The sequence below is a fragment of the Chiloscyllium punctatum genome, chromosome 3 (genome assembly GCF_047496795.1).
Source record: "Chiloscyllium punctatum isolate Juve2018m chromosome 3, sChiPun1.3, whole genome shotgun sequence".
Classification (NCBI taxonomy): domain Eukaryota; kingdom Metazoa; phylum Chordata; class Chondrichthyes; order Orectolobiformes; family Hemiscylliidae; genus Chiloscyllium; species Chiloscyllium punctatum.
In genome coordinates, this window is record NC_092741.1 from 93,953,668 (window position 1) to 93,975,030 (window position 21,363).

The window sequence follows — 21,363 nt, forward strand, 5'->3', positions numbered from 1 at the left end:
TATGGGCCACAGGAGTTAATGGCTCAGATTTTGTGGTCAGTCACACGATTCATCGTTGACATCGAATAAATCTATACATAATCTGCTGTGATTCCCATGTGACTGCTTAAGGCCTAGATATTTCAAGAAGTGGCAATCACAGTCAGTTTGCCACTCCACTTTTTTTTCAATGTTAGTACTGAGCTCCACAATTCTAGCCCAGGTATTTCAATCCCCCCTCCTTCGGAAATACAAAATATAACCATCAGCCCCATTCCTACATAGGGAAAAATAGTTGGAGCAACTCAAACCATGATGGCCAAGGGGTTGAGGCAACTAGTTTGGGGCATGGGGGATGATTGCCAGTTGTCAGGGATTCAGGCTGATGGAGTGGGAGACAGAACCATGGAATCAGGTCATGGGTGAGAGGTTGGCTCATTGGATCCCGGTAGGGAAGCAATAGGATTGTGTTGTTTTGTGGGTTTTCTTGTCAGGGGGATGCAAGGGGAGAGTAGTTATCAGGGATCCTGGGTGTGTCAAGGGTCAGGGAAATTCTAGTTCTGGAAGAGGGGCTATGTGCATGGCAAACTGACAGTCAGCTGAACCTAGTCTAATTCAGGAGTTAGACTAGGTTTTTAATCATTTAACTTTTCTAGGGTGAGTTATCATTTAATAAAAGTGAAACCCTCTGGATTCTTTAATGTTATGGGTATAATTTTGGAGGCTCCAGATGTAGGGGAATTACCAGTCGGAATCTTTAATTTCTAAGGTCATCAGAATACCCGGGCCCCAGTTTCCAGGAAGTTGAATTCCGTCTGGTACATGCTGCACCAGCGCTGCTGTGTATAGCAGGCGGAAATGGGAGATCATTCTGTGCCTGCCAAATAATCATAGTAGCACAAAAACTGCTTAAAACAGCTCACAGTGTACTGCAATAAAATGGAATTGAAATATCTGATTTAGTAGCCATTAGTTACAATTACAACTTGGCCAGGCAAAGACCACCTCCAATAAGAAATAATCCAGTATTCTCTTGGCATTCAAAAGCTTTACCATTGCTGAATTGCCAACCAATAAATTTGTTGCAAGACACTGAACTGGACTAGTCATATAAATACTGTGGCTGCAAAAGCAGGTCTAAGAATAGGAATTCTGCGGCTAGTAACTCACCTCCTGACTTCCCAGAGCCTATCTACCATCTGTAAGACTTAAGTCAGGGAAGTTGAACTTCCTTGAAAACAACACTGCAGGTGTAGCTACACCTCATGGGCTGCAATGGTTTAAGAAAGCAGTTCACCACTACCTTCTCCAGTGAAGTCAGAATAGGAATTAACTGCTGGCCTAACAATCCGTGAAATATTCAAACATTAATATGACTAAATTAAAATATTAAACATAATTTTGAAAAATTAACAATTCAAGCTTTCTTTAAAAATTGCAAATGCAATCATTTCAAAAGTACAATAACTTTGATTATGTAAAGTATTTTAAAAAGCAATATTTTTACAAATCTCATAAATCATATTAAAAAGTCTGCAGTATTAATTTTTAACATGATTCATTTTTAAATTTAACATACAACCTTAACAGTCTGAAGTTTTGAAATGGTGCTATCCTCCTTATTAAGTATTTGTAAACTGAAAGAAGGTGCAATACATACAATTATAAAATCTAAAATATAATTATGTTACAATTAATTGTAATTAGTAGGTGATGAGCCCAAATTCACATGGGTTCCATACCTGCTATTTGAAGTAGTAAATCTTTAGGAATAGCATCGTTTGGCCAAATCCAATTTGTGGATTTATACACTACAAGTTGTGGGTATCTCTGATATCCAATGGCAGTGAATGCTGAACACATTGCCATTACTAGTCTGTCAAAGTTTGGCCCTGTATTTTGGTGAAATGGGTTTTCAAAGAGATTAATCTTGTTTCAGTGCAATTATTTACAGAAAGCTGACTTCCAAACATTAGAAAATTATCACAATTTGAAAGTGCTCCCTAAGAGTCAGTTGTATGCTTCAATTTCCATAATGTTTGCACCAAACTGCCATCTTGAACACATCCTGTGATTTGTAGCCATAGAATAAAGATTTTTATAATTTTAGAAATAAGCATTTACTACCCTATGGGTGCTTTTTTGATGAACAATGATAAAATACACATTTCCCAATAAGGCCGATAATATGAGTAACAGATAGCCACAGATGCAATCCAAGTGAGATTCTGCAATAGTTGTTTTTTTTAGGAATTTACATTGTTTTTGCATTATCAAGTAATCATTTCATGAATTTTAACTTTAAAACACATGTTTTGTAAATAAAAATTATTCTTGGAAATTTTCCACATAACTGAATGGAATGACTTTACGACAGAAGGAACAGTATTCAATGGCCAGTAGGTACTCCAAAGCCACAAAGATGAGTAATTTATGATAACTGCTGCTGAAGAAAGGCCCTAGGATGCAGGAGGTTGAAGACACTCAAAAACTCTTGGAACATTCTGGATCAACAATAAAAACCCACCCCAGAATAATGCAAAATGTTGTGGGATCATTGTGGATAACTAATCGTGCGGGCGGCACGGTGGCACAGTGGTTAGCACTGCTGCCTCACAGCGCCAGAGACCTGGGTTCAATTCCCGCCTCAGGCGACTGACTGTGTGGAGTTTGCACGTTCTCCCCGTGTCTGCGTGGGTTTCCTCCGGGTGCTCCGGTTTCCTCCCACAGTCCAAAGATGTGCAGGTCAGGTGAATTGGCCATGCTAAATTGCCCATAGTGTTAGGTAAGGGGTAGATGTAGATGTAGATGTAGATGTAGGGGTAGGGGTAGAGGTATGGGTGGGTTACGCTTCGGCGGGGCGGTGTGGACTTGTTGGGCCGAAGGGCCTGTTTCCACACTGTAAGTAATCTAATCTAATCTAATCTAAACTGAATAATTGTAAATTAATAATTCTCATGTATTCTTAAATTTATTTGAAAAAGATGTCCATTCTGTCAAAAGAAATTAATAATAGAGACATTTAGATAGCTTGCCATGTCATAATGTTAATACCTCACGTTGACCAGGCAATGCATTCTCCAGCAATACTGCTGGCTCCTATTCAGCAGGATAACATATTCCATGTACTACTTCTTGTTCCAAAGTGCTGGCGGTGGGAATAAATCAAGCATGAAGTCCTATTTTCCTGTAGACTTTAAGTTGAGTGAAACTAGAAGACTTATCTTCTAACTATTCACAGCAAGCTTATTCTGATGCTTGTTTTTATTTACCAAATTAAGTTGCTTATTTGAACTAGGAAGTTTGTAACAAATCCTGTATAATGTTCACAAAAGAAAATGCGAAATCAGATTTTGTATGCATGGCTTTATAAGCCTCCTTGGGGAATTTATAAATGTTCAAATAAATGGCAAACAGTATCTTAAATGATTTGAGTCTCCAATGTGTTTGGCCAATTGCTTCAGTGATTTAAAAGTCCTTGAAGTTGAGGATAATCTCCTGCCTGTGAAACATACTGCACAGCAGAGAGTTCCCTCCTGCAGATGCTTAATGAGTGAGAATCTTCCATAACTCAGAGATTACAACAGGAATTTCTATAGCTTTCAGTTAGTTCTGTAGCTGGGATGAAAAGTGAATCACGATCCTGCACAGATGATTGGAAGGATTCTGGACAGTATTTTAACAGTGGCATCAACCAAGAGCTGTTGCCAGGATTGGTCTGCCATTGAGGATGGCACTTCAAGCTGGCAACTCAATGACCACTACTACACTATTGATAGAAATGGTTGTTGTGCTACAGAGAGAAACAGAGTTCTTTATGTTAGAATTTGTTTTTTTTTAACTTAATGTGCCAGCAACAGGCAACTAGTCATCAGTAGAGTGAATCCACCAGCTCAGGGTTGGAACCAGATGGGAACAACCCTTCTTAATGTGCTATGTATGGGGTATAAAGGAAGACCAGCCCTTCAGAATCTGCTGAGAGAGTTCCATGGTTTACATAGTTCCCTTCCCATGTGGCATGGCCCTGGTCAAATGACTAATTGGCCATCAATCAATAGGTGGTCATGCCTCTCTATTTTCACTTCTTTGAATACTCTGTCACAACGGGATTATGACAGGCTTTCCCAAACCTTACTGCTGCAATTTTATGAGACTTCCTTCTTTTCATCCTGACTTCAGGGGATGGGTATAATCTAACCCAAAAGGTTTTGGCAGGTGGATATGAATTTGGTAGATATCTTCCTTCTAAGAAAAGCAAACTACTGCTGGCAGCAAGGGAGTGCTGAACACTTTTTTTGTTTTGCTATAGTAATAATTCATCTGCAGCTTTTTTGATGCGAGAAAAGAGAAAATCTGTTTCCATGAGTTGTAATTCCCTGTGGAACTCAATTATAGATCACCAATGAAACTACGACAATGTAAATGGAATTTTCTTTCATTAAGTATCATATGCTTAATTTTTCTTCATATTTTCCATTTGTCAGAATGTTGAAATGTGGCATATGAGTAGTAATTCAAAACAGGCAAGAATGAAGTGGCAGCTCATGTAAAACCATATGTGTGTACGATGGATTTAGATTAGATTACTTACAGTGTGGAAACAGGCCCTTCGGCCCAACAAGTCCACACCGCACCGCCGAAGCGCAACCCACCCATACCCCTACATCTACTCCTTACCTAACACTACAGGCAATTTAGCATGGCCAATTCACCTGACCTGCACATCTTTGGAGTGTGGGAGGAAACCCACGCAGACACAGGGAGAATGTGCAAACTCCACATAGAGAGTCGCCTGAGGCAGGAATTGAACCCGGGTCTCTGGCGCTGTGAGGCAGCAGTGCTAACCACTGTGCCACCGTGCCGCCCACTTTTTTTTTCCTCTATTTAGTTTCACTATTACCCAAGGCAAATTTTACCCACATCTTCTCTTTGATCCTTAAAGTAGAATGCTTTTCAATTGCTATCTGCACATGTTCTGTGCTGTCTCCTTAATCTAACCTTGCAGAATGCACATACCTACATAATCAGAAGTATTTGTGACTTTTTTTCCAAATTTTAGATATTTTTCCAACATTTCTTTTCTCTCAGTGATTACATTTTATAATCACACTAGAGGGGCCCTCTTGTGGTGCAGTGGTAGTGTCCCTACCCCTGGACCAAGAGATCTGGGTCAAGACCCACCTGCTCCAAAGGTGTGTAATAGCATCTCTGAACAAGTTGATTAGAAAAATTTGTACAATCACACAAAAAAAAGAAAAAAAAGCAGCAATGAGACAATTGGTCTCATTAGTTTAATTGGTTTGATTAAGCTATTACTTTGAACCTTTGAAAGGTATGATGAATCTTTCAGGCAAGTTTTTTTAACCGAGTTGGCTTTACATTATCATCAACTTTCGAATTAACCAAGCATAGGGAAAACAATCCAGTTGTGATTCATAGAGAACAATGATAAAACTTCTCCATTACTTAATCTTCTTTGTCAGTGTGTTATCAACATAAATGTTAACCTACATCTAGTCAAATAACAGGATAAAAAGAGTTCTTCTGTGACAGGCACATCCTCAAACAATGACAATACCCAACACTTCTTTTTCGTGAAAAGCAGTACAATTAAGTAAAGCAAAGAACTACAATTCCTAGAGAGAAACAAACAAAAACACAAATTAATGGAGAAACTCAGCAGGTCTGGAAGCATCTGTGGAGAGAAAACAGGGTTAATGTTTCGCGTCCAGTGACCTTTCCTCAGAACAGTTCTGAGGAAGGGTCACTGGACTCAAAACTTCAATTCTGTTTTCTTTCCAGAAATGCTGCATGACCTGCTGAGTTTCTTCAGAAAATTCTGTTTTTGAGTATTTCAGTACATTTAACGTGGCTTTGTAACGTATGCATCTCATCACTTATAAGGTATATATTAACTTCACAAAAGTATTCTTGAAAATGCACACACTCAAACTATGGTTTATCAAAGAGAGAGGTTTTGGAGCAATAATTACCCATGGCAAAGAAAGGAATTCCCAGTAGAGTGGAGTTGTATTTGCCATCAGTGCTGATGAATATCCCTGCTGCAGTGACAGTGGAAAGGCAGATTGTGATAACTCCTAGCAGTCCTAGGAAAGGTTTGCTGCGGAGGCAGTCCCTCATTGCGCTGGTGAGAGTGGCAGCAATCAGAACCAAAACTAGGCTCACCACCACTTCAGTTCTGGCCACAGTATTGGTCTTATAGAAGTCCTTCCATAGACCAGAAGATGTCAGGGGGTATAATTGCAGATCACCGTGCTCCTGTTGAAATTTAAGCATGAGCTGGCAGAATTCAGCTTCCCACTTCTCTGCAACATCTTGTAAGGCAGACCCGTAGCTTTGTAGGTAGTAGGTGATCTGTACTGCACTGGCTGATTTAACCTGGTGTTCTCTACTGTTGGGGATGAAGATCACTCCTCCAAGCTGATGTCCGATAAAAGTCACCCTACCGTCCTTTAATGATAAAATGATTGTGTTCATATTAACTTACAATTCACAAAAAAGTTGCACAATTTTTTCATTAAATATATTAGAGCTAAACCATGCAGTAATATATAACGAATAAATACTGAAAAACATTTAAAGTTGTCATGCGGAAATAAAAATGATCATTCTTGTTGCTGAGAGTGATGATCAATTCTGACTGAGGGTATGATAGCAGATCAGTGAAACTAAATTTCTGCACAATTTTTGGTATGATTAGAATAATTGTGGCATGTGAGAATTTAGAGAGGAGCCAACCTTGTCTATAGTTTTCACCTTTCAAATTGCATTGCTAATGAGGTAGAAAGGTATTAAATTGGCATTGGTATTAGGTTGAGGGCTGTTACTGAGCTCTGCATATATATCTGAATTTGAATACATCTTAGGCAGATGAAATGTCATTGTTGAATTAATACAAAGCCCAAGGATCACTTGGCAAGATAGTTCAGACTGTTGAGCACAGCTTGTTTTCTCTCCTCACCAACATAGGCATTGAGTGATAAGGTTTCATGTTGGGTTATTTTACAGATGGGCATATGGAATTCCTATATTATCACACTAACACTGGCCATTCTGGAACTCCAGGATCTCTATGTGCAGAAACAAAGCCTTTTTTGGAGAGTTTGGAATCTGGCGTGACATGCATGGGATTGTGGCAGAGTTGGCTTCATAAGTGCAGCAAGCATTGACTTGAAGATGGCAGGTAATGATATAGTGGCATTATTATAAGACTATGAATCTATGAACCTGGGTTCAAATCCTATTGCGGTTGATAGGGGAAACTGACTTCAATTTTTTTTTAAAAACCTGGAATTAAGAGTCTAATGATGAATATGAAATCATTGCTGATTGTGGGGAAAACCCCATCTGGTTCATTAATTCCCTGCACAGGAAGAAATTTGCTGTCCTGACCTGATCTGCCCTACGTGTGACTCCAGATTAACAGCAATGTGGTTGACTCATAACTCCTTCTGGGCAGTTAGGTATTGGTATGAATGCCAGCCTAGCCAATGATGTCCTCGTTCCATGGATGAATAACAAAAAAAATTGAAGAGTGCGTTAGCTGAGTTGTTCTTTCTGAATTCAGTTGATACTTTTGGCAATTGAATGGTCTTCCTTTGTGCTGTAACTATTGGTATATTTAAGAGCAAGATAATCGCCCACGCACATAGCGAGATCACCACTAAAACAGCTAATGTCCACATTCCTAACATCACTCAACTCTACCTCAGCTTCTCCATTACTGAAACCTTACCAAGCTCTTGTCCCCTCTGTAGGAAAGCTCGGGAGAGGTTATTAAAACCTTCACAACATAAAATAGGACAGAGTGTTTGGAAAGATTTAGGAATCAACCTTCAAGCACACCAGATAAAGGAATGATGATGACAAGAGGAACAGTAATTACTGGAACTCAAGGTGCTGTGTACAAAATAAAGTAAATGAGCTTGTGGCGCAGACTGAAATTGGCAGGTATGACGAAGTGGGCATCGTGGACATGTGGCTGCAGGGGATCAGGACTGGGAGGTAAATATCCAAGGACATACAGCCTATCGAAAAGACAGGCAAGTGGGCAGATGTGGTGGTGTTGTCTTATTAGTCAGAAATTAAATTAAATCAGTAGCAAGAAACAATATACGGTCAAATAATGTAGAGCTGAGGAAGCGCAAGGGTAAAAGGAGTTATGTACAGATGTTCGACCAGTAGTCAGGATGTGGGGCACACGGTGCACCAGGAGATAGAAAAGGCATGTAAGAAAGGCAAGGTTACAGTGATCATGTGGGATTTCAATATGCAGGTGGACTGGGAAAATCAGTTTGGTAGTGGATCGCAAGAAAAGGAACCTATGGAATGTCTATGAGATGGCCTTTGGAGCAGCTTGTGGTGGAGCCCACTAGGGAACAGGCAATTTTGAATTAAGTGATGTATAAAGAGTCTGACTTGATAAGGGAGCTTAAAGTGAAGGAACCCTTAGGAGGCAGTGACTATAACATTATAAAATTTACTCTGCAATTTGAGAGGGAGAATGTGGAATCAGATGTAATGGTATCACAGTTGAATAAAGGCAACCACAGAGGCATGAGGGAGGAGCTGACCAGAATTGACTGAGAGAAGACCCTAGCAGGAAACACTATGGAATAGCAGTGGCAGGAGTTTCTGGGAGTAATTTTGGCAATATAGCAAAAATTCATCCCTGGGCAAAAGAAGCATACAAGAGGGAGGACAAGGCAACCATGGCTGACAAGGGAAGTCAGGGACAGCAGAAAAACAAAAGAAAAAGCATATAATGTGGCAAAGGGCAGTGGAAAACCAGTGGATTGGGGAACCTCCAAAGACTAACACAGGACAACTAAAAAAGAAATAAGAAGGGATAAGATTAAATGTGAGGGTAAACTAACCAGTAACATAAAGTAAGATTGCAAGAGTTTCTTTCGATATATAAGGGGTAAAAGAGGGGTAAAAGTGGACATTGGGCCTTTGGAAAATGATGCTAGAGAAGTAGTAATGGGGAGCAAAGAAATGGCAGAGGAACTGAGCAAGTACTTTGCATCAGTCTTCACAGTGGAAGACACGAGTAACGGAGGTAAGTATACTAATGATCACCAAGGAGTAGGTGCTAGAAAAACTGAAAGATCTAAAGGTGGATAAATCACTTGGACTAGACAGACTCCAGAGTTCTGAAGGAGATAGCTAAAGAGAAAGTGGAGGTGTTGGTGATGATCGTTCAAGAATCACTGGAGTCAGGGAGGGTCCCAGAGGACAGGAAAATTGCTAATGTGACGGCGCCACCTCGCCCCCCCCCACCCCCCCCCCCACCCCATTAAGAAGAGAGTAAGGCAAAGGACAGGGAATTACAGGCTGATTAGCCTGACCTCAATCGTTGGTAAGATTTTGGAGTCCTAGCGAGTTTTGAGAAGATTTTGGAGTCCATTGTGAAGGATGAGATTTCTGAGTACTTGGAAGTGAATGGTAAAATAGGACAAAGTCAGTATGGTTTCATCAAGGGGCTGTCATGCCTGACAAATCTAATAGAATTCTTTGAGGAGGTAATGCGCAGATTAAACCAAGGAAAGCCAATGGATGTTACATACTTGGACTTCTAGAAGGCCTTTGGCAAGATGTTGCACAGGAGGCTCCTGGGTAATATGAGACCATGGTGTTAGGGGCAAGGATAGAAGATTGGTTGTCTGGCAAAAGCAGAGAGTGGGGATAAAAGAGTCCTTCTCAGGATGGTAGCTGGTGTTTTCCAGAAGGGTCAGTGTTGGGATCATAACTTTTCACTTTATACATTAATGATCTAGATGAAGGAACTGAGAGTGTTCTGTCTAAGTTTGCAGATGATACAAAGATAGGTGGAGGGACAAGTAGTTTTGAGGAGGCAGGGAGGTTGCAGAAAGATTTGGACAGGTTAGGGGATTGGGCAAAGAATTGGCAGATGGAGTACAACATGGGAAAGTACAAGGTCATGCACCTGGCAGGATGAATAAAGCCATGGACTATTTTCTAAATGGGGAGAAAAATCAGAAATCTGAAATGCACAGTGACTTGGGAGTCCTAGTCCGGGATTCTCTGAAGATAAACTTGCAGGTTGAGCCAGTAGTCAGGAAGGTAAATACAATGTTGGCATTATTTCAAAAGGGTTAGAATATAAAAGTAGGGATGTACTTCTGAGGCTTCATAAGGCTCTGCTCAGGCCATGTTTTGAGAATAGTGAGCAATGTTGGGCCTCATATCTCAGGAAGGATGTACTGGCCCTGGAGTGCATCTAGAGGAGATCCCAGGAATGTAAGATCCCACAAGAATGATCCCAAGAATGAAAGGCTTAATATATGAGGAATGTTTGAGGACTCTGGGTCTATACTCCATGGAGTTTAGAAGGAGGAGGGAGAATCTAATTGAAACTTACAGAATACTGAACGGCCTGGACAGAGTGGATGTTGGGAAGATGCTTCCATTAGCAGGAGAGACTAGGTCCTGAGAACACAGCCTCAGAGTAAAGGAAAGACCCTTTAGAAAAGAGATGAAGAGAAACTTCTTCAGCCAGAAAGTGGTGAATCGATGGAATTTATTGTCATAGAAGGCTGTGGAGGCCAGGTGTCATTGAGTATGTTTATGACAGAGGTAGATTGTTAAGGGGATCAAAGGTGAAAGGGAGAAAGCTGGAGAATGGATTGAATGGTGGAGCAGACTCAATGGGCTGAATGGCATAATTTCTGCTCCTATGACTTATGATCTTATAATATTTGGCTATTCCAACAAACTCTTGTTTGGCCTCCAACATTCCATCCTCTGTAAACTTCAGATCTTCCAGCCTTCAGCTGTCCATGAGGTTACACCAAGTCTAGTTTGTCTAATACTTCTGTGCTTGCTGCTCAACACTGGCACCCAGTTAGGAAATGCCTTGTTTTCAAGTGTTTCAGCCTTGATTTCAAATCCATCCATTGTCTCACCCTTTCCGATTTCTCTTCCAACCCAAAGCCCTCAATGACATCTGCCCATGTCTAATTCTGACCTATATATATATTTATATATATATATGGCTGTTTTGATCACTTCACCATTGACAGCCATGCCATCAATTATCTGGCCTCTAACATCTGGAATTTCCTCCCTGAACCTCTTGGCCTCTCTACTGCTGGAGCCTCCTTTAAAAATTACCTTAAAATCTACCTTGTTGACCAAGCTTTTAGTCATCTGACTTAATGTCACCTCATGTGGTTCAGTGATATATATAGTTTTATAATCGTCCTTCACAATAACTTTGAATACTTTATTACATTAAAGGCCTTACATAAATAGATTTTACTGTTATAGGTATATACTCTTTCAACATATACAATTCTTTTAATTTCTTCTTAATTGCATAGACAGTATTATTGTAATTAGAGGACATCAGTCTGTCCTTTATGTCAATATTTACATTAAATAATTCAGATCTGGTAATGCTACCATTAAAATCCGATCTTCACTGTGAGAATACATCATGATGTTTGGCACTATCAGCATGCTAAATGGGATATACTTTGAAAAGATCTAGCAACACAAGATCAGATATCTATGAGGTGCTGTGAGCCACTGGCAGCAGCAGAATTATAGTCCAACACAGTTTGCAATCTCAAGGAGCAGAATATCCCCACTCTACCATTATCATCAAGCCACAGGATCAATCCTTGTCAATGAAGAGTGCAACAGCTCCAGCTCCAGGAGCACCACCAGGCATATCTGATGAAGCTACAAAGACACAGGACAACTTATATTTAAAACAGCATGGATAGTAAGTGATCAGCTGAGCTAAGCAATTCCACAGTCAACAGATCAGATTGAAGCACTTCAGTCCTGCTATATCCAGTTGGTAATGGTGGTAGACCATTAAAAACCTCACTGGAGGAACAGGCTCTACAAATATCCTCATCATCAATGATGGATGAGCCTAGCACATCAGTGCAAAACATAAAGCTGAAGCATTTTCAACAACCTTCAGCCAGAAGTTCCAATTTTTTGATCCATGTTATCATCCTTCAGCAGTCTCCAGCATCATGGATCCCATTCTTCAGCCAATTCAATTCACCCCACATGGTCTCAAGAAAAAGCTGAAGGCACTGGATACTGCAAAGTCCATGGGGCCTGACAACTTTCCAGCAATAGTACTGAAGACACGAGCTTCAGAACTTGCAGCATCCCTCCAAGGTTTTAGTACAGATATAGTACTAGCATCTACCCAAAAAAGTGGAACATTTCCCAGCTTTATCCTGTGCACAAAAGCAAGACAAATCCAATCAATTCAATTTTCAGCCTATCAGTATTCGCTATGTCATCAGTCATGTGATAGAATGGGCCATCAATAGTGCTCTCAAGCAGCACTTTCTTAGCAATAACCTGCTCACTGACATCCAGTTTGGGTTCTGCTCGAGCCACTCAGCTCCTGACATCAGCCTCAGGTCAAACTTGGACAAGAGAGCCGAATTCCAGAGGTAAGCTGAGAGTTACAGCCCTTGGCATTGAAGCTGTACTTGACCTGGCTAAACTACAGTTACTGGAGATCAGGAAAAATATTCTCTGCTTTTAGAGTCAAATATAGCACAAAGGAGGATGATTGGGACTCTTGGAGGTCAGTCATCTCAGCTCTAGGACATCTGTGCAGGACTATCACAGGGTAGTGTCCCAGGTCCAACAATCCTCAGCCACTCCATCAATGACCTTCCCTCCATCATAAGGTCAGAAGTGGAGATGTTCACCAATGGTTCCACAAAGTTCAGTACAATTCATGACTCCTGAGATATTGAAGAAGTCTATGCCCAAATGCAATAAGACCTAGAAAATATCTCGATTTGGACTGACAAATAGTCAGTGGCATTCATGCAACACAAGTGCCAAACAATTACTATCTCCAACAAGAGAGAATCTAATCATCACACCTTGCCATTCAATCACATTACCATCACTTAATCCCCCAATATTAACATCTTGCAGACTACCTTTGTCTGGAAACTGAACTGGACTCGATAAATGAATATTAGAGTAGGTCAGACACTTGGAATCTCACAGCAAATAATTTGCCTTCTGACTCATCAAAGCCTGTTCACCATCTACAAGACACAAGTCAGGATTCTGATGAAATAATCCCCACTTGCTTGGATGAATGCAGCTCCAACAAGACAAGGAGGTTGACACCATTCTAAACAAAGCAGCCCACTTGACTGGCACCACATCCACAAACATTCAGTCTCTCCACCACTGACATTCAGTAGCAGCAGTGTGCACCAATTCAAGATGCACTGCAGAAATTCATCAAAGCTCCTTTGACAACAGTAAAAACAGTGATAAATGGAATAGTAGAGCCAATTATTGAGCAAAGAAGGGATCTACACAAAAACAAGAGGCATGCTGAGGTGTCAAATGAATGCATTGCATCTCACTTTATCTGTAAGGAAGACACTGCCAAACTGTGGTAAAAGTGGAGTAAAATCAGTCACTAGAATAGTTATATATTTATAAAAGGGAGGTACTAAATAAACTGTCAATATTTCAAGTGAGAGTGAACATTGCAGAGCCGCTGGTCAGAACCTGTCCATCTTCCTTCGGTTCAGGGAGTGGTGCTGGAGAACTGAATAATTGAAAACATTCCTCCTGTTCAAAAATGGTTTTAAAGGAAGGCTAGGCAATTACCTTAGTGGTGAGGAAACTTATGGAAACAATTCTTCAGAAAAGAATTAATAGTCACACAGAAAACAGCGAGTGGTTCCTGAAGAGTCAACATGGATTTGTTAAGGGAAATCTGTGTCTAATCAACTTGCTGGAGTTATTTGAAGAGGTAACAGAATTGATGAGGGTAAGGCACTTGCAGTGGTGCACATGGACTTCGATACAGTGTCAAACCACAGACTGGTGAGGAAATGTATCTGTTATGGAATAAAAAGAACAGTAGCAATATGGATAGAAACATAGAAATAGGAGGAGGAGTAGCCCATTCGGCCATTTTGAGCTTGGTTCACTATCATACGATCATGACTGATCATCCAACTCAAGAGCCTGTCCTGGCTTTTTCCCAATATTCTTTGATTCCTTTAGCCCCAATGGCTATATTCAATATCTTCTTGAAATCAAATAATGTTTTGGCTTGACTGCTTTCTGTGGTAGCGAATTCCACAGGCTCACCACTTTCTGAGTGAAGATATTTCTCCTCACCTTAAACCTATGTGGTTTACCCTATACAATCGGACTGTGTTCTGGGTTCTGGATTACCCTACCATTGGAAATGTCCTTCCTGCATTTTCTCTATTGCTTTCTGTTAGAATTTTATAGATTTCAGTGTAATACCCCATAATTCTTCTAAACGCCAGTGAACAGAATCCTAACGACTCAATCTCTCCTCATATGTCAGTCCTGCCATTCCAGGAATCAACTTGGTAAACCTTTGCTGCACTCACTCTATAGCAAGAATATTCTTTCTCAGATAAGGAGACTAAAACTGCACACTATATTCTAGGTGTGGTCTGACCAAGGACTCGTATAACTGCAACAAGATAGTTTTGTTCCTGTACTCAAATCTTCTTTCTATAATGACCAACATACCATTTGCCTTCTTTACCACTTGCTGCACCTGCATGTTTACTTTGAGCAATTGGTATATGCGGACACCCAAACCTTGAAAATTAGTTGAATGATATGATAAGGAGGGTAAGGATCAAAGATTTTTTGGGGGCTGGAAGGTTTGTAGTGGAATTTTCCAGGTACTGTTGCTTTTTCTGATATATAAAAATGTTGCGCAGTGGTAAGTTTCAAAGCTTTCAGATGATATAAAACCTGGGAGAATTGTAAAATATTTGAGGGACAATATACAACTTTAAATAGACATTGCCATGATAGTGTCATGGATGGATAAGTGGCAGATGAAGTTCAATGCAGGTAAGTATGAGGTGATACACTCTGGTACAAGGAACATGGACAGACATGGAGAGTAATTAATTACAATATTCTCAAGGATGTGCAGGAGCACAGAGACATGTGTATATGTTCATAAGTCATGAAAGGTAGCAGGATAGCTAGAGAGTACTTAATAAAGTATACCATATTCTATGTTTTGTTAATTTGGCCATGTAATATAAGAGCAGGAAGGGTATGTTGAACTTATATAGGACACTAGTTAGACCTCACCTGAAGTACTGTGTTCAGTTCTCGGCAGCAAACTTTAGGAAGGATGTGAATGCATTGGAGGGAGTGCGTTGAGGTTTAGAAAATGCTTAAAGGGATGAGACAATTTAGCTCGAAAAAAAGACTATTTTCCTTGTAGAGGAAAAGGCTAAGGGGAAATATAATAATTTTCAAAATCATGAGGGGACTGGATAATATGAGCTATGGAAAAACTGTTCCTGTTCATAAAAGAACCAAGAATCAGAGGGCATAATTTTAAAGTCTGTTGCAAAAGAAACAAATGTGAGGTGAGAAAACCTTCCTTACACAGTGAGTAATTAGGTTATGCTGCACACTGCGTGGAAGTTTCATTGAAGCATTCAAGATGGCATTACATGACTATTGAATTAGAAACAATATGTAGGGCTACAAGGAAAAGGCAGGAGATTGGCACCAACTTATAATATTCAGAGTGCTGGTTTGATACGATGGGCTGAATGGCCCTTCTGTACTATAACAATCTGTGACTCTCTGATATTTTATATTCTGTGACGCCTGTAGCGTTTTGGTGAAGATGTGCTGGTTTTGTTGGACCTATATATAACATGAGCTGAAATACGATGCAATAATTTTGCATGTCATAAATACAAGCCATTAATGTAACAAATTTTGCTAATAACATTGTAGCTACCATGGAATTGCAGTTTACATGCAGTTGTGCTCACACAGCTCATTTAGAAGGGTAACAAAAGTATCATCACTCATCTTTTTTTAACTGGGTTAACAAACATGCACAAAATTAACATTAAATATCATGGTGGTCTTCTTAGTTAAACTTTTTCACAGTTTCACCTCAAACTGTTTTATGGGTGTTATTAGATTTACCAATTCTTAAACTCAAAATTGTAAAACACAAAATTGTCAGTCATTTATCATATCTCAGAAAAATGACTATTTCCAGAGAAATAGTTGGAAATTAGTTTTCTGTCTGCTTATTGGTAAGAAATGTAAGCTCACAGCTTAATGCTGACACTAAAGGGTGATTATTAGCAATCTCAATAAAATAGAGGAAAAAGATTACTGGTGCGAGAAATGAAATAACAGGATAAGTTTTCCTATTTTTAGGCAGAATGTTTTATCATGGCACTCTGTCTGCCAATGGTCCATGGCAACTTTTCCCATGCAATCTTCTACTTGTTATTTCATTATTATGCAAGTGACTACCACAGCGCCCGTCTTCTGAAATGGGATGGAAGAAGGCTGACTGGTTGCTGCTGTTAGAACTTTGCAACGTTCATGCCATGAGCACCATATTTAAATCCATCTCCACAGAACTTCAGATGCTGTAGGTCAGGAATTGTCTACACACTGTGGTTCTGCAGTGACATCCTCAAGTTAGATCAAGACTGTGGATGCTGGAATTCTGAAACAAAAGCAGAAATTGTTGGAGAAACTCAGCAGGTCTGGCAACATCTACAGAGAGAAAGCAGGGTCGACATTTTGGGTCCAGTGACCCTTTATTAGAACTGGTTCTGTTGGAGGGTCACTAGACTTGAACCTTAGACAGATGCTACCAGAGCTGTGGAATTTCTCCAGCAATTTCTGTTTGTTTAAGTTATCTCCTCAGTTTGCTGACAGGGATCTAGAAAAGAAAGGATTGTGGAGAGGGTGGGAGTGTTGCATCCTGCTGACTGGCAAAGAAGACAATATCACCAGATCCAGTCAGCCTGGACTAAGATAGTGACCCAGGCCTGGGCAGTTCTCCAGTAACATATAATGCACAGCAGTACATGATGAAGGTTAGCAACCTTCTGCACTACATGGTGCAGTGGATCAGTGATTATCACTGTTGCCTTACAGCACCAGGGTCCCAGGTTCGATCCCAGCCTCGGCGACTGTCTGTGTGGAGTTTGTACATTCTCCCCGTGTCTGCGTGGGTTTCCTCTGGATGCTTCGGTTTCCTCCCAAAGTACAAAGATGTGCAAATTAGGTGGATTGGCCAAGGTAAATGCAGAGTTACAGGGATAGGGTATGGGATGAGTCTGGGTGGAATGCTCTTTGGAGAGTTGGTGGTGACATGTTGGGCTGCTGGGCACATTTCCACACTGTAGGGATTCTAAGTATAAGTGGCATCAACTTCTGTCTGCAACCTCATACTCACAGACCTACAACTCACACAAAATCTGCCTCTCTCTAGGGCTCATGGGACTCTAACTCCCAATCTTGTATGCTTCAAGCCCATTCTGTGACTCACAGCCAACTCATCCACCCAAACTACTGACATTTCCTGCTGTTCTATTCACTCGCAGGGGACACCTCTCCACATCATTTGTTCCTGCATTACCATTAACAGATATTCCATCCACTTTAATTGTCCTTAATTCCTTCCTTTGTCTTATTGCAGAAAGAATTGACCCACCCCACAAACTGATGACTCCACAGTACCCAGACTGACCTGCATGGAACCCCTGGACTTGTTCCACTTGATCTGCAAGACTGACCGTGGCTCAGTCCCCAGATTGCAAAGACATGAATCCCTAATCTGTTGTCAGACCAAGCACCTGCCTGACCATGTCCGACTATCTGAACTGGAATCGGATGAGCTCAATAACTTACTGTGACCGAAACCCCTGAATGACCATTGTCCTCCTTGCCCCCTGAAAGGACTGCTTCCCATTGACTTTCAGACATGGCCATTTGCTTGAAGCATGCACAGTTTCTTTGCCTCATAATCTGTCGGCATATGTTGTAGGTTTGGAACTGAATCAGCAAGGTGCCATAAAGCAACATGCCCACTCGATTGACTGCTCGATTCTCCAAGCCACAATTTGTCTGATTCTCCCTATATGTTAAAAAAAAATACAGGCCACAGAAGCTGACAACTGCAAAACCAATGAGCACTATGAAATGAAGCCAGAAGTCATAAAATACAGCATGAGATGTATGTATCTCCTTGCAGGTAACATGATCTGGTAAACACATACAAGTTATAGATATCCCTGAGCCCCAAAGTGAACTCATGAAGAGCTGAAGCTGTATAACAGCTGATCTGAGACCAGGCACGATGGTGTTGTGACAGGGGTGGCTTGCCAATACTAACTTACTTATATGAAAAATGCAGGGGGATAATACGCCTAGAGCTTGCAGGGACGTTGTATTGAAGGCAAAATGAGGTGAGGCCTGGAGAGGCAAGTGGTGAACTGCTGCTGCCAGGTACCAGCTTTGGCTTTCAGTTCAAAATGTTACGCCATCTAGTTTCTCAGATATGAGGAAAATTGGAAGCGGCAGAACAATGAGTCAAGTTGGACTATTAGTCAGATTCAAACACAGAGAAATAAAGTTGTCCCTGTTCATTAGTGAGATCCAGAACTTATCATTTAAATCTTAACAGTAAAATGCAGAATGTTTTCATCTTTGCCATAATTTCCCACATTTCATGTCATTGCCCATTGTTCAAGGGAATGGATAATCTGTCCAATATTCCTTTGGTTAATGACGATAAATAATGTATTTTTCGAAGGATGGATGTGAGGAACAATTATTTTTGTTAATCGATGTTTCAAATCATATGAGATGTTTGTGTAACAGAAGAAAAATCAATTTTCCCAATCAGATTTGTTGTTATTATCATTTGATCAGATTAGTTGAAAGACCTGACTCAAGATTATTAGAATCCAATCTAGTGTATGTTTCAGTGACACAATAACTTTTATCAAGGATTGCACATTTTGACAAGGTATATAAGGAGCTTGAAGCAGCTTTCCTGAAAAAAATAACATCCCAACAACAGTGATGCAATTATTACAGATTTTAGTTGTATTGAATTTGTGATTAAAGTCTATGGGTGATTTCAAGCCATTCAGTTAGAATAAAGCCAAACTGAAAGACTGTTCAAACATATGCATGATAAATGTTTCATTGGCAGTGCACGTAAGTTTAATAGATTGGCAAACATCTTCAAAGCAACTTTGTCAAAGTAGAAGATGAAAAATGAAAAAGAAAGCTACATGAGAATACTGTTTATATCGTGATTTAACACAGTAGTTTTGAATGATTTATTACTTTTCCATGAATGAAGAACACTACAAGAAACCAAGGGCAAACTTTATCCTCCCATGTGATGGATTTGCACATGGGTGGGGGTTATGAAATGCTATAGGCGCCTTTCCCAGCACTTCTGCACTGTCCCTACTAAAATTATGCAGTGATGTACAGTTGAGGCACTTAAGTGGCCAATTAATGACCTAAGGAAGGAAGGAAAATTATGACCAGTGACTGCAATTTCCATTTTCACTTCCCTCAGTATCCTGAATGATTCCCTGTTCAAGGCCTGGTATGCAAAACGCCTTGGATTCCAGCATCTGCAGTTTTATTGTCTCACTAAGCAGACAATTTCAGCAGGTAATCGGGAAGGCAAATGTATTACTGGCCCTTATTTCTTAGAGAACGGAGTACAAAAATGGGGAGGTTTTGCTAAAACTATGTAAGGCACTAGCTAGACCACACCTAGAAATTGAGCAGTTGTGGTCTCCTTACCTAAGGAAAGATATGCTGGCATTGGAGGCAGTCTACAAATGGTTCACTGGGTTAATTCCACACATGGAGGGATTTGTTTTATAAGGAAAGTTTGAGAAGCTTGGGCTTGTATTTATTAGAGTATAGAAAATAATGAAAGGGAATCTAATTGAAATGTATAAGGTTGTAAGGGGTCTTGATGGGATGAATGCTGAGAGGCTGTTCCCCTTGTGGTAGCGACTTGGCATAATTTCAGAAAATGGGGTCACCCTTTTAAGACAGAGATGAGGAATATTTTATTTCTCCCAGATGGTAGTGAAGCTATGGAATCCTTTACTGGAGAGGGCTGGAGAGTCTGGTTCGTCAAATATGTACAAGGCTGAGACAGACAGATTTTAGCCAGTAGTAGAGTGAAGAATTATGAAGGAAATGAGGACAGCAGATACTGGAGATCAGAGTCGAGAGTGTGTTGGTGGAAAAGCACAGCAGGTCAGGCAGCATCTGAGGAGCAGGAGAATCGACATTTAGGGCATAAGCCCTTCATCAGGAAAGAGGCTTGTGAGCTGAGGGGGTGGATCTCTCCCTCAGCTCACAGGCCTATTCCTGATGAAGGGCTTAAGCCGGAAATGTTGATTCTTCTGCGTCTCGGATGCTACCTGACCTGCTGTGCTTTTCCAGCACCACACTCTCGACACTGAAGAATTATGGATTCTGAAGGAATTAATTGATAATTAATTCTTAATTATTAAGGTAAGTGGAATTGGGATTAGAACAAATCCACTATGATCTCATTGGATGGCACAGCAGACTTGATGTACCAAATGGCCTCCTTCACTCCTAAGTCATATGGTCTTATGTCCAATAACTTCTCCTCATCAACGCTAAAACCTTCACGTACCTGATGTAGCTCCTCTTTCATCATGATTTACATATTGTCTTTTTCCTTAGTCAAGATAAAAATACAAAGTACTCTTTCAATATCTCATCTATGCACTCTGACTCTGTCGATAAATCCCCTTTTTGTTCTCGAATCAGCTCTAGTTCTCCTTTCACCATTTTCTTACTATTTAAATACCTGTACAGGTATTTTGGATTCACTTCTATGTTAGCTTCTAGTTTCTTTTTATATTCTCTCCTGCTTTTCTTACTTGCTTTTCTACTTTTGCTTTGAACATTCCATATTATTCAGGATCATTGATTCTCAGTTGTATTATCCACTTAACATTTCATAAGCACACATTTTCTTCTTTTTCTTAATCTCTATCTCTCCCATCATCCAGGGAGCTCTGAATATGTTTGTCCTATCATTCCTCTTTATGGGAATACACCTTAAATGTGCCCAAATGATGTCTTCTTTCAAGACAGTCAATTATTCAGTTAACATTTTGCCTGCCAACCCTTGGTTTCAATTTATCCAGCCAGATCCATTCTTAACAGATTGTTGGATTCCTTCCAGTTAATTATTCTTACTCACTTGGTCCTTGTCCCCTTCCATTGCCAACCTAAACTTTATAATAAAATGATCAGTGTCTCTAAATGCTCCAAATGACACCTTAGCCCACCAAGAGCTAGGTCTATCAACGTTTCATTCCCTATAGGAGTGCTGACGTACTGCTGTACTTTTCCTGAAGGAATTCTGTGTGCTCTAAGCTATAAATATCCCTGTCTATGTTCAGACAATTAAAGACCCCAACTGTATCTCAGCTATAATTCCTACAGCTCTCTCTGATTTCCTTGCAA

At 40.3% G+C, this 21,363-nt stretch overlaps 1 protein-coding gene across 1 annotated transcript in view; it reads right to left on the minus strand.

The window, feature by feature from the left end:
• Positions 1-21,363, minus strand: part of ptchd4 (patched domain containing 4) — a 95,121-nt gene that overhangs the window by 60,739 nt on the left and 13,019 nt on the right. Inside the window, exon 2 of the mRNA XM_072556621.1 lies at positions 5,973-6,450. Coding sequence (XP_072412722.1) covers positions 5,973-6,450 — 478 coding nt within the window. The remainder of the gene's footprint in view (positions 1-5,972; positions 6,451-21,363) is intronic.